This window comes from Brassica oleracea, chromosome C4 (assembly GCF_000695525.1).
Source record: "Brassica oleracea var. oleracea cultivar TO1000 chromosome C4, BOL, whole genome shotgun sequence".
NCBI lineage: Eukaryota > Viridiplantae > Streptophyta > Magnoliopsida > Brassicales > Brassicaceae > Brassica > Brassica oleracea.
Genome location: NC_027751.1, coordinates 36,554,980 through 36,569,765, shown reverse-complemented (window position 1 = coordinate 36,569,765; position 14,786 = coordinate 36,554,980). Strand labels below are relative to the sequence as shown.

Sequence of the window (14,786 nt, the reverse complement as noted above, 5' to 3'; positions counted from 1 at the left end):
TATTTGAGGTCGATGACTCAATATGTTCGATCAGATTGTGGCATGGCCGATGGTAAAGAAGAACCAACTATCATGTTCGAGGACGAAGCATATTCTGTCCAAGATCTTCATCACCCACAGATTGCAGAAAATTGGAGAGGTCCAAGGGACCTTCAGTAATGTCCAAATCAGGGGGAGTAATGTGTGTTGTACTCTTTTTCCTTCACCATGGTTTTGTCCTAATTGACTTTTCCTGGTAAGGTTTTAATGAGACAACATTAAAGCACATTACAAGCTCTAAATGGTTATAGCATCCAAGGGAGAGTGTTATGAACCAGATTGTGGATAGTTCATAACCAAGAGATTATGATTTGTAATCTTTTCATTTATCTATGACGGTGTAATCTCCTATATAAGGAACCTCTATGTTATGAATAAAGATAAAGTTTTTCGTTATTTTCATAACAAGGGTAGACAATTATACCTTTTATGCTGTTATCGAAAACGTTTGTCATCTTCTTAAAAAAAATATCAAGCAAACCAGACTATCAATCGCCATCAAAATAGGCAAGCTCCTTTTGATCTTTTAAAAAAAAATCTAATTTGCTTTTAGTGATCTAGTTATCTAATTAATTTATTTTAGTAGTAATATTTTCTACTTTATAATTAGATGAAGTTTTGAATATTGTATAGGTTATAAGTTTTTCTTAATACGTAACTTTTTGAATGTTGTATATTATTCAATTATTAATTATATTATATTTTGTATATTTCTATTGATTTCTAACCATTGGTTTGCCGTTTTTTTTTTCTTTTTTCAGTTAAAGATATGGAGAAATTTTTGATAAAATTGAAAAGAAAAGCTCCATCGTCACCTCCTCCATCATCACCTCCTCCATCATCTCCATCATCATCTCAGAGTGATTTAGATGATCTAGATAATCTACCATGGGATCCTGCTGATCAAAAAAAAATATATGAATATAATGCGAATCAAAAGAATGAGGTAATCCGAAAATACTTGATGAGAGGTCCTTGTCAACCTCGTGGTCATACTTTCAAACAATCAATGAAAGGAGGTGTGCTAAGACGCTTTAATCCTTCTTGGTTTGATCAGTTTCCAAATTGGTTAGAATACAGTGCGAAGAAAGATGCAACTTTTTGTCTATATTGTTACTTGTTCAAATACAATGCTGGTAAAGGTGGAAGAAATGATGCATGAACCATTGACGGTTTTTCTAGCTAGAATAAAGCTAAAAATATTTCAGAGCATGTAGGAGCTGTTAATAGTTTTCACAACAATGAAACAATGAAGTATGAAAACTTGATGAAGCAAGGCCAGTCTATCAAGCATGTTTTGCATAAACAAGATGATATCACAAAAAAGGAGTATCGCAATAGAAAAACGAAAAGCCTAAGATTCTAAATTGAGATTACATATATTTAGGTACACAAAGGCACTAAAGCTTCTTAATTCTCGATAATCTAACCACCTAGTTCTAAATTTCCTATGCGAGTCGGCTAGTGCGTAAACAAAAGAAAACCGAAAAGCCTAAGATTCTAAGTTGTAGAGAGTTTATGTAGCTAATTTTCGAAACATCTCGTCTATTACCTCCAGATCTCATAACTCAATCTCTCAAGGACCCCATTTAAAATTATTTCCTTTTTGATTTAATTTTAATGCGGAAATTAAGTTAATTACACTAATACCCCTAACCCTAATATACATATATCAATTGATTTAGTTTTTTTTTATTCTTATATTTCTTTTTCCTTTTCTTTCTCTTTTCTCTGCCACAACCGTTCGGCGACTTTCTCTCTTCTCTTCTTTCTATCTTCTCTATTTTCTCTGCGATTCTCTTCTTTTTCTCAGTAAACAGTAAAACAGATCTACTGTAGATGATGAAAACAACGATCGAAGGTGATACAAACAACATCAATGGTGATTATTCCTCTTCTCGCGTTTTAGATCTATTCAAAACGGCGATAGTTCAACATATGCACTTCAAATCTCCTTCTTCTCGCGCTTCACATCAATGGCGATTCTTCCTCTTCTCGAGTTTTATTGTGCTTATGTTTTCAATTAGGGTTGTAAATTAAGATTATGGGTTTTGTATGATTAGGGTTCTTCTTGTTCTCTATAGATCTGTTTTTTTTTTTATGATTTTGGGATTTTATTGTTCTTGTTCCCCCTTTGCAAAGTATGTTTTATGTTTTTTATTTATTTTCTTCAGATCTGGATCCAATATACCTCGGTATTACTAACTCAGTCGAATTTGGTATAACTAACTCAGTAGTACTTAGTATTATGCAGTATAACCAGTAGAACTTAATCGAACTCGGTATAACTAACTTAGTAGTAGTACTAGTAATACTTAGTAGTACTCAGTACAATCGGTATAACTCTGTATAATTACACTTCGTAGTACTCAGTATAACTAATTATAATGTGATATAACTACACTTGGTAGTACTCAGTATAACTTGGTATAACTATATTCAGTAGTACTCAGTATAACTCAGTATAACTTAACATTAATATTACCCAGTTGAACGAAGTATAACCAGTACAACTAAGTAAAACTATACAGTATAATGTAGTATCCGAAATTTGAAAATTTTGAATTTTGAATTTTTTATGATTTAAATTAATAATTTCGAAAATACAAAAAGGCAAATCGGATATTCATGTTTCATTAAAGTAATAGGGGTATAAGGGATTTGAGAGGCCCATAAGAGATTGGCTCACCACAAATAGGGGCATGAGAGGAGTGGGCTCCTAATTTTCTGCCCCTTCCTTCTTCTTTTTCGGTATTGTTTACATACTCATCTAAAGTCGGTATTCTTGTCATTTGTCAGCAGATTCGTATCTATACTCTTTCCATATTCCTCAGATAGATACGAATCTGCTTCGTCCTCGCCCACGGCTAGGCGGCCGCCTAATCTATTTTTTTTAATTATTTTTTTATTTTTTATTTTATTTTTAATAATATTTTTATTTATTTATTTGATCTAAAATTTTATAAATATCATTTATATTCATAATTTTGATGAAAATTAAACTATATTAAGTTTATATATTCTATTTGTGTGTTTTGTACAATCCTAAACATGAAAATGTATTAATGTTATACACAATTAAAGATTAACATGTTTTATAACATAGTAAACAATCTAAAAATTTCGCCCCGCATAATTTTTGACTAATCTCCGATTTTCTCTTTAGGCGCTAGGTCCAACCCGACCGCCCGACTAGCGCCTAGCGCGTTCCCGAACAGAGGATATTTCCTTATCTCCAAGTTTAATTTTATCTCTTTCAAAAATCACCATTTTTCTCGTTCTTTTCCTTATTCCTCTCCAAGAAAATAGACCGCCAGTGATTTAGTCTTCTTTTCAGATTAAATAGTAACGGGCCATTTTCATGATTTATGCCATTTCCGACCATTTTATGATTTAAGCATTTTTACGATTTTCTCAAGAATCTCGTTGTTTGCGATGAAACAAAAAACGTTTTAGACAGAATACAGAGAGAGCACAATGTTCGGAGAAGTAGGAGATGACTATGACTTAATGAATGGATGAACGATGACTTCTTGGGAGCTTGAGAAGGAAACATCTCCTCTATTACCCCCATATCTCATAACTCAATCTCTCAAAGACCCCATCTAAAATTATTTTCTTTTTGATTTAATTTTAATGCGGAAATTAAGTTAATTACACTAATACCCCTAACTCTAATATACATATATCAATTGATTTAGTTTTTTTGCTCTTATCTTTCTTTTTCTTTCTCTTTTCTCTCCCACAACCGTTCCTTTTTTCTCTCTTCTTCCGGCGACTTTCTCTCTTCTCTATTTTCTCTGTGATTCTTTTCTTTTTCTCAGTAAACAGTAATACAAATCTGCTGTAGATTATGAAAACAACGGTCGAAGGTGATAGAAACAACATCAATGGTGATTATTCCTCTTCTCGCGCTTTAGATATGTTCAAAACGGCGATGGTTCAACATATGCGCTTCAAATCTCCTTCTTCTCGCGCTTCACATCAATGGCGATTCTTCCTCTTCTCGAGTTTTATTGTGCTTATGTTTTAAATTAGGGGTTGTAAATTAAGATTATGGGTTTTGTATGATTAGGGTTCTTCTTGTTCTCTACAGATCTGTTTTTTTTTTTTTTTTATGATTTTGGGATTTTATTGTTCTTGTTCCCCCTTTGCAATTGTTCTTGTTCCCCTTTTGCAAAGTATATTTTGTGTTTTTTATTTATTTTCTTCAGATCTGGATCCAGTATAACTCGGTATTACTAACTCAGTCGAATTTGGTATAACTAACTCAGTAGTACTTAGTATTATGCAGTATAACCAGTAGAACTTAGTCGAACTCGGTATAACTAACTTAGTAGTAGTACTAGCAATACTTAGTAGTACTCGGTACAATCGTTATAACTACACTCAGCAATACTCAGTATCACTAATTATAATCTGGTATAACTACACTCGGTAGTACTCAGTATAACTCGGTATAACTACATTCAGTAGTACTCAGTATAACTCTGTATACTCATTATAACTCGGTATAACTACATTCAGTAGTACTCGGTATAACTGAGTATAACTTAACATCAATATTACCCAGTAGAACGAAGTATAACCAAGTACAACTATGTAAAACTAAGTAAAACTTTACAGTATAATGTAGTATCCGAAATTTGAAAATTTTGAAAATTTTGAAAATTTGAATTTTGAATTTTTTTATTATTTAAATTAATAATTTCGAAAATGCAAAAGCACAAAATCGGATATTCATGTTTCATTAAAGTAATAGGGATATAAGGGATTTGAGAGGCCCATAATAGATTGGCTGGCTCACCACAAATAGGGGCATGAGAGGGGTTGTCTCGAGAGAAAGTGGGCGAAAATGCTCTTCCCGAGAAGTGGGCGATAACGAATGGAGAGAGAGATAGCGGGAAATGACTCATCTCTCGAGGAAGTGGACGACGAGTCTTCGATGTTCGGGAAGTGGGCGATGACTTTTCGGGAGCTCGGAGAGATGTGGGCGATGAGTAACTCGGCGATGAGGAGGACGAGAGAGGGAGTGAGTAGACGAGAAGCCACTCCCAGATCTTGTCCCGTCTTTCCCGTTCTCTGTTGATAGTTTCATATGTTTTCATACAGTTTCAGGAAGAGTTTTTTTTTTTCCGTAAATCGTGGAACTATCATTGATTTTACAGAGTTAAAAATGTTTGTTTTGTTTTTACAAAATATGTTCCGTCAGAACTTTCCAAAGCTAATGTCACAGAAGTTTATTCGTAAAATCGTTTCTTTTTTTTTTATTAAAGATGTTTCGTAAAAATTTCTTAAGTTAGTTTTAAGGAAGTTATCTCATAAAAACTGTTTTGTTTTGTTTCACGAAAGTTGTTTCGTTAAAACATTCTGAAGTCATTTTTACGGAAGCTATATAGTAAAAACTATTTTGTTTTGTTTTACAAAGATGTTCCGTAAAAATTTCTGACGGTAGTTTTACGGAAGTTTGTTTCATGAAATTGTTTAGTTTTTAGTTTTCTCTTAAAAGTACTCTGAACGAATGTTTTTTGAATGATTTTAAAAAGAAATTACTTTGTTTAATTTTTGGGGAAAAGTAAATAAGTTTGTTTTAATGCATCATAGTTAAAGTTGGCACGGCATATGTGGAATTTATCTCTCAATATTTCCAGGTCATCTTCGTAAATGATACTTAGTCTGGTGGTTCTAGTCATTGATATCTATAAGACAGATTTTGACCCAAATACTAAACATTTTCTTACTTAAACAACCTCTCCTAACTATACATAGTGAACTTATCGTGTTTGATGTAAATTAGTTCTTTTTTACATAAAAAATATTCTATTATTCAAACAAGAGGTAGGTCTGAGAAGCTAGACTTGAATAGAACAACCAAGAGAAACATTTTCTTATGGAAAGATCTTGCAGTTCTAGTTAAAGAATTAGCAATTCCAATTTATGTTTGTGGTATGTAGAGGATATTGAAAGAGTAAAATCTTTTTTGTAGTGCCGCTATCTCCTTCAAATATCACTACAAGAAAACAATTGACTTACGACGAAATTGTCCATAGGACTAGGTTGTCAGAAATCTGATTCTCGATGGAAGTCAATCCTTTTTGGTTTCCATTGGAATCCATCAGGAATTCCCCCACAGATTCCTGACGGGAGTCATTTTTTTGTTTCCCTCGGGACTCCGTCAGGAATCTGTCCGTCAGGAACTCAGCACAGATTCCTGACGGAAGTTAATTTTTTCGTTTCCCTAAATAATCTGTCCGGAGTTCCTCAAGGATTCCTGACGAATTGTGGTTTAGGGTCAAGAAAAATGAAAAAAAAATTATCAAGAATATCCTATTACGTCATATTATTATCATCATACACTATCAAAAACACTTTAAGATAATTTAAAACAAATTATTGATGAATTTCATTAATCATATATACATAATATTGCCTTGATGTTCAGGATTCAACCGAGTTACCTTTAGGTGATGTTATTTTGAACAAAGTATATTGAGTGTGTACTTTGTCTAAATTTGTTTTTGCACTAATCATATGACCTGATAATTTTTTTTAAGACTGTTAACCCCTAAATTATTATATTTTCAAGACTTTAAATTTATTTCCGATGGATTGCCCAAGGGCCCCGATGGACGTCAATTTTTTTTTGGTTTCTATCGGCAATCCGTCGGGAATTTCCCACTGATTTTCAATGGAATTCAATTCTTTTTCGGTCAAGATTTTATCGGGAATTCCCGACGGATGTTCTATGAAATTTGTTTTTTTAGTTTCGTCAGAATTTCGTCGCGATTTCCTCATGAATTCCCGATGGACTTTTCTTATTCAGGAATTCTGTCAGAATTAGGATTTTTTTTCTTGTATTGTATGTAGAAAAGCTTGTCCTGCCCCGGGTTCCTTCATGATTGTGGTCAATTCTTTGTAGTTTGTTCCAAATTCTAACAAGCATACTTTCCATTGCCCACGTTTCTAGCTATGAGTGGAGAGATCTCTCTCTTCTTATATGATTATGTCTACCGATAAGTTTGGTTTGACCATACATATCTTTCCAAGCCCATCCACAACCACTAAGTTATGATGTAAGAATCTGTGAACCATCCACCAAGTATATGTTCTGCAAGCTTATGGTTTGTGACTCAATAATATCCAGTGTGCCTTTATATTAGCTGTTGCATTTGCCAAATACCAAGCTTGGCATTTCCCTTCGGAATTTCTGATCAGCTGTATTAGATCTCTATCAATTTGTCTGAATAATTTATTGTTTCAAGTTTTCCAGAAATATTAGATTTTCCACATATAAAGATCTATGTCCAATTTTTGATCTTCAATATTATTTTTCTGTCAGAAGAAGTCTATTCTGTATATTGTCGTATTCATAACGCATTTTCAAAATATTTCGTCAAGTCTATCATAAGTATGCTTTCGTCATAACAGACTCGCATGGCGGACCGTATATCTATTGAGCAACTATGCTGTCATAAATATGCTTTAATCATCAATCATCGATCGATACACGCATGTGATTGTTTTTTCTGTATCTGCCAAAAATCTGTCAAATCTCTCGTATATCTGATAAAATAAAATTTAAGACAATTAAAATTTCTTTGTAAGCGATGATTCTTATAATATTTTTATGTTACTGTCTATCTATGGACTCCTCCTCGTTCTGCCGGTGAGGCGATGTTGAACAGGTTTTCGACTCTGTGATGTGTTTATTTGTGGTCGTGTTGATGATTAGGTTTCTCGGAAGCCGTAGGTCGTTACCATGTGAAGGTGTTTTTTTCTCTAGGAGCTCGCGGTAACCGAGGGCTCAGTCCGCACCTCCGGTTCTTCTCAAGGAATTTTCTTCTTTGTAATCGAAACTGCATTTTCATTTTAGGTGCTCTGTTTAGTTTTAACTTCTGCAATCCAGCTACTAATTTTTCCGTGCTTCTATAAAAAATAAAAATTTGGTATAATAAATTTAACATTTTATCGAGAAAAGTAAAATAATGAAAACGAAATGTGACGCACACGATGTCGCGTAGTGCATCAATACTCGTCTGTTAATACGGTGGTTGGAGACTCACCGTGGTGAACGGCTTGTGATCGGTGGCGTTATGCGGTGACCTGATCTATATCCGCGTAAGCGGCATAACTGAAAAACGCACCGAGTAAATCTGAAATCGAATTACCAAATAATCTGAAAAATCTTAAGTGTGTCTGTTCAAGTTTTTGATCCAGAAAAATCCACATTGCTTTTATTTAAGATTCGTAAAGATTGTACAAAAACCAAAAAAAAATGGTAGAAACAAGTAAATGGTGTGACAGAAGAAATAGACACGAGGGTTGATCGCAGAAGAAGGTAATGAAACTATGAATAAGACTAAATTTGTTCTTTTATCCTTTATTAAAAAAAAATTCCAAACATTAATTAGTAAAACTTGTATTAATTTAATCTACTTATATTTTAGAATCATGAATAAATTATTTGGTTACTCAAAACCTTTTTGAAAAACAATATTTACTTTTGTAATGAAACTGTTTATACATTAAAATTTTAGACTTTTTTCTACGTAATAAATCAAAAATTTAGTTAAATACAATTTCTACAGATATGTAAATAGTGGGAAAACAATTATAAATTATAAAAATGATGATCTTAAAAAAAGAGGAATGAATCAGAAATACATTCAAAATCATGAATATCCTGTAGTGGCTCCCAACCACTCGCCCGAGACCAGCTAATAAAAATCAACACAATTTATATCCGGAACTTACTGTAGAATCCCTCATTGATTCTACATCGCGTACTTGGAATTTAGAGGTAATTCGTGCGTTGGTGGATCCTCAGGATGCAAAACTTATAGAAAGTATACCACTGGGCAGGACTCAACGGGTAGATAGAGATGGATGGCACTTTACAAAAAATGGAAAATTTTCGGTTAAATCAGGATATCAGGTAGAACGTATCTACCCAGATAGAGATAGACCACCGTTACTGATTGGTCCTACAGTGGATGTTTTAAAGGCTCACTGCTGGAAAATACGGTGCCCACCGAAATTAAAACATTTTCTATGGCAATTAATGACAGGATGCATTGCAGTGCGGAAGAATTTACAAGCAAGGGGGATTAAAGGAGATATATGTTGTGTAAGATGTGGAGCTGTGGAGGAATCGATAAATCATGTTTTTTTTTAATGTCCGCCAGCTCTTCAGGTTTGGGCTCTTTCGAAGATACCATCAAATCCAACTATTTTTCCAACAAATTCCCTCTTTACAAACATGGATTATCTATTCTGGAGAATTCTCCCGTCGATGGAAGATCATCAGTTTGCATGGATACTTTGGTACATTTGGAAAGCTAGGAATAATAAAGTTTTTAGTAATTTGGATATGGACCCTATGGATACGCTTAAACTGGCTGAAACAGAATCGATACTGTGGGCGGAAGCACAAATAGCAATCGATCAGAGGATGATAACATCAATAATAGATCCGATATTACCGTCGATACCAGGTAGATGGTGTTTTACAGATGGCTCATGGAAAGAGGGTGTTAGTTTCTCAGGACAAGGTTGGCTTAGTACTTTGGAAGGGTTTGATGGTTTGTTGGGGGCGAGAAATGTCAGGGCTAGTCTTTCGCCTCTTCATGCGGAAATAGAAGCGTTACTCTGGGCAATGGAATGCATGAGGAATTTACGTCAATTTCAGGTTACGTTTGCAACGGATTGTTCTCAATTGGTGAAGATGGTTTCGGAACCAGAAGAATGGCCAGCTTTTGCAAATTATTTAGAAGACATCACGATCCTGAAAGAGAGCTTCATAAGAGCAGACATTATCTATGTACCACGGACGCAAAATTCAAAGGCGGATAGTCTGGCACGCAGTGCTAGGAAGCAATCGTCTTTTGTCGTTCACATGGATTCAGCTCAACCGGTTTGTTTCACAAATTCAACATGAGTCTTTAATACTGATGAAAAAAAAAAAAAAAAAAAAAAATCATGAATATCCTGTTTGTGTCCACCCTTACCCCTAGATGAGATAAATAATTTGTGGAGCTTATGAGTGGGAGGGTTTTTAAGCATTCAGCCCAAAACAAACAATCAAATTGTTTTTGTGAGACCTTCGTAGATGTTTAGTCATTGTTCGTTGTTTTGTCGTTGTTGTGGTAGTTCAAAATCTAGAAGACTAACAATTGATTTATTTGTACGTAACTAGATATTTAAAGTTTTAAACATAACTTTACTTTTTCTTTATTGATTTAGTCACACAGTTTTCTACCTACAATTAACCTCTATGGATAGTGGATACCTAATCAAATCTTTAGTATTTGTTACGTGGACCAAGAAAATAATTACCAACTGCCCTGAATAAGGTTAGCATAGTAACCCACCAAACAGAAATAATTAATAAATTTGGGAACTTTTATTCACACCACTTAATAACTTAATAATACAACGTGGTTTCCGTTGTTAATATCACGTTTCATCAATCCTTTTACCGAGATAGAAAAGTTCTGTACGATATTGCGATTTATTTTCAGAAATACGATCCTCACAGTTATAAAGTGTATAATTATTCTACTTCTGCTATCCAAAGTTCCAACATGCGGTCTTTTGTGCACATACAGACATGCAGATAGTTTATTAATTAATGTATAATTGTTGTAAAGAAATAATATACAGTTAAAGATAGACTTGTTAAATGTTTTAACTGCTACTTTGACACATACGAAACACAAATGTATATTAATATTAATGACTTGACTTGACCATGCCAAACATGCCATACTCTCTTGCCCTATAAATAGTAAGCATTAATCCTTCACAAACAACCCACACATAAAATAACAATTCTTTAAGCGCATTGGCATATAACCTTCTGTCTGAAATGAAGGTTTCTCAGTCTATCATCACTATTATCACTTTAGCATTGGTCATGCCCTTTGGCAATGCTTATGATCCAAGTCCTCTCCAAGACTTCTGTGTGGCCGTTAATAACCTCAATAATGGTGGTACGAATAGAATCTGATTTCCTTAATTCTCTACTTACTCTTTTCATTTATTATGATTGAATCAAATATTTCGATATATATATATAACTTTTGACTTGATGTTTCCATGTGTAGTCTTCGTGAATGGTAAATTCTGTAAGGATCCGAAGCAAGCAAAGGCCGAAGACTTTTTCTACTCTGGCCTCAACATGGCTGGCAACACCGATAATAAAGTCAAATCCAACGTAACAACAGTGAATGTTGATCAGATTCCAGGGCTAAACACTATGGGAATATCCTTAGTTCGCATAGACTATGCGCCATACGGCCAAAACCCACCCCACACGCACCCACGTGGCACTGAGATCCTTGTCCTAATCGAGGGAACATTATATGTCGGTTTTGTCTCTTCCAATCAAGACAATAACCGTCTATTCGCCAAAACTTTGCATCCCGGGGATGTGTTCGTGTTCCCAATAGGAATGATCCATTTTCAAGTGAACGTCGGAAAAACTCCTGCGGTGGCCTTTGCAGGATTAAGTAGCCAGAACGCTGGTGTCATCACTATCGCAGATACTGTGTTTGGATCAAACCCTCCGATTAATCCAGAAGTTCTTGCTCAAGCGTTCCAGTTGGATATCAATGTTGTCAAAGACCTTGAGGCAAAGTTTAAGAACTGAATTTAAGTCATTAAGAGTGTATCGTTGTAACACTCAAAACAATAATGTAATACGAATTAAAAGTTATACTACTTAATAAAAAAAAAAAATGGTGTTGTTCACCTAGTTTGATACAGTATTTAATATTGATTTGGAGATTCATAACTACTCAAATATAGCTGAGATCAAATCCAGACACTAATAGAGATAAGGATATAGAATATTAAGATAATGATAACTATTACTTTGTAGTTATCTAACCGTGTAAATCCCCTAACGTTTTTTCTTGTATAAGAACTCTAACTGGATAAAACATGCGTCTTACGCAGAGTGAATTTATTTGTATATATTATCGATAATTTTTTTTATATATTTGATCATTTTATTTATACATATACAATATTTTTTGTTATTATTATATAATTTCTTTCCGATGGACCGGATCAATTTTTATTAAAAATTGTGGAACTAAACTATAATTAATATATCATTAGGTGTTTTGCCCGAATATGCGGGCATAATCGTCTTATGAATGTTTATATTTTATTAATTCAAATGTTCTCGAAAAGTTTAAATCAAACATCAAAATATTTATATATGATAAAGCTTTTCATCAAAATATATGCTTGTTATTGAGTCAAATTTTTTAACACTCACATATTACAAATGTTTTAAAAATATCTTTATATAAATGTTTTTGTTTATTAATATTTAATTATAAAATGTTTTTATCTTAGTTTTTAACCTTTATAATAGAAAATGATAACATAATATATATATATATATATATATATATAATAATTATTTTTATTTGTAAAATATGATTTACAATAAATAATAAATGTACCACTGTTTTTGAAAATATTTATGGGATCTCTTATGTTTTAAAATATTCATCCTTTTTTCTTTGCAAGTTTTTTTGTATGTTTCTTTTGGACACGTTACTGCTTTGTATTGGTAGAACATAGACATGATATTTTGTGGTAACCAGTTGGTTGTAACACATATTAGCAAAATTTTCAATTTCAAAAAAAAAAGATATTTTAAACTAAACACTAATAAATTAAAATAATAAACTGTATATGCTACCGATGATTTTATATCAACAAAATCCAAAAATATATAACTTTTTAATATCAAAATATAGATATAATAATCCGTTCATGAAATATAAGAGAAGTATCTTGTGATATAATTTTAATAATATAATATCAAATATTTGTGTAGGTAATAATTATCCATTTTCTTAAAACTGTTTATTATCTAATATAAATATTATTAAAATTATTTATTAAAACCATTGACTCACCTATGATTTTTTTTAATATAATAATAAATAAGAAAATTTCTAATTTTTGTGTATAGATAAAATATTGTAATTATCTTGTTTTCAAAACTGTTTACTATATACGAAAAATTATTTATGAAAAAATTATTGACTCAGCCTAAAATCATGGAGAATATAACAAATCAGCAAATTCACTTATCAAATAATAGTATAGATGTGTTGATCGGATTGGACATTAAACAAATTATGATACAAAAACCTAATTTTTTTTCCACCGAACACATTCTTGAAAAAACGAACAGTATTGTTTCCACATTTGAATTATTTTGACATTTATCTTCCATATGATTTTGAAAGATTTCATATCAACCATCGAATTGATACATGTCATTTTAATGCTTTTAGTCGTATGCTTAAGGAAATTTACATTTTTGTAATTTAAAGTCATTTAAAAAAATTGAAAATATAACATATAAGGTTTCCTCATTTTTGTAATTTAAAGTCGTTTTAAAAAATTTTAAATATAATCTATAAGGTTTCCTCATTTTTATAATTAAAAGTCATTTTAAATTTTCTTAAAATATAACATATAAGAAAAATCTAATTTTTTTTTATTATATGGTTAATGTTATTATTTAATTTTTTAATAATATAAATTAAACAAAAATGAAGAAGGATGCAAAATTTTTATCAAAGTTTTATTATTCATAGTCATTAATTTCATATATATGTTAATCACATTTTGTAATTCTATAGCTATTATTTAAAAAAAGAATAAAACTTCTTATATTTTGGATTAATATAATGTTATCTACTAATTGGATTTGGACCAACATTTTTTCAATTGATTCTTAAGCTGCCTCGTAAACTAAATTGACATTCTAATTAAGTGACACATAAGCGTAGTTTCTTTTTAATTAGTATAAACTTAAAGTTATAAATTTTTAAATGATCATCAATGAATATATAGGAGATATGTACCTCAATATACACAAGCATTTCTATCTATTTCATGGTAGTAGAGCATAAAGATCAACTAAATTTTGATCTGCGCTTCGAAAGTGCGGGTTTTTTTGGATTATATTATGATTCAAAGTTGTATTATATCAAATAAGTGAATTTTTTAAAATTATATAATCAATGAATTAGTTTATTTAAGATTTTATATGTACACTCTTTTAAAATAAATTAGGTCTGAGCATTTTATCTGAACAAAAAAAAAAGCTGAAACCACCCCAAAAATATAGGTTTTGTTCTGGGTACTGATCCATGGAAAATTACCTATTATATACTTTTTTGGACCTGCGAGTTTTTGTTCAAGTATGGGTCCTATCCGAGACTCGATGGGTACCCAAGATATCCAAAATATTTTGTGTATATTTAAAATCTCTAAAAGTTCACTTATATCTCGGTCATCGTTCTTCATTAAAACACGAAGACTATGTCTTCTACATCTTCTAGTACGATGGAGAGCTCTTCATCAGATCTTACTTATGTTCTTCATCCTTCGGAGAATCCAGGTTCACTAATCACACCAGTACTTCTTCACGGAGTACAATATACTAGGCCACCCATCTATTGCTAAAGTCGATTCCATAACTGATATACTTGGAATTCAACAGAGAAATAAAGGACATTTTATTTGCTCCATTTTCTCTCGCTAAGCTGAAGCATTTGCCTTATATTGCTAACACTAATATGTGTGATAATGCTTTTGTCTTGCTTCATTTCGACATTTGGGGGTCATTCTCTGTTCCAACAGCTGAAGGATACAAGAATTTCTTGCTATTCTCGATGACCACACTCGTGTCATTCATGTCCCGAAACTCC

The 14,786-nt window shown here is 32.2% G+C and overlaps 1 protein-coding gene across 1 annotated transcript; it reads left to right on the top strand.

Annotated features, from left to right (window-relative positions):
- The first annotated feature begins 10,857 nt into the window (after nt 1-10,857).
- Nucleotides 10,858-11,802, top strand: LOC106340318 (germin-like protein subfamily 1 member 13). The gene is made up of 2 exons (XM_013779200.1): nt 10,858-11,030; nt 11,145-11,802. The coding sequence occupies exons 1-2, from the start codon at nt 10,907-10,909 to the stop codon at nt 11,687-11,689; spliced, it is 669 nt and encodes a 222-aa protein (XP_013634654.1). The 5' UTR covers nt 10,858-10,906; the 3' UTR covers nt 11,690-11,802.
- Nucleotides 11,803-14,786: the final 2,984 nt, after the last annotated feature.

Coding starts and splice junctions, on each gene's coding strand:
- LOC106340318 (XM_013779200.1), top strand. CDS start 10,907: ATGAAGGTTTCTCAGTCTATCATCACTATTATCACTTTAGCATTGGTC. Junction 11,031..11,144: donor TAATAACCTCAATAATGGTG/GTACGAATAGAA, acceptor TTCCATGTGTAG/TCTTCGTGAATGGTAAATTC.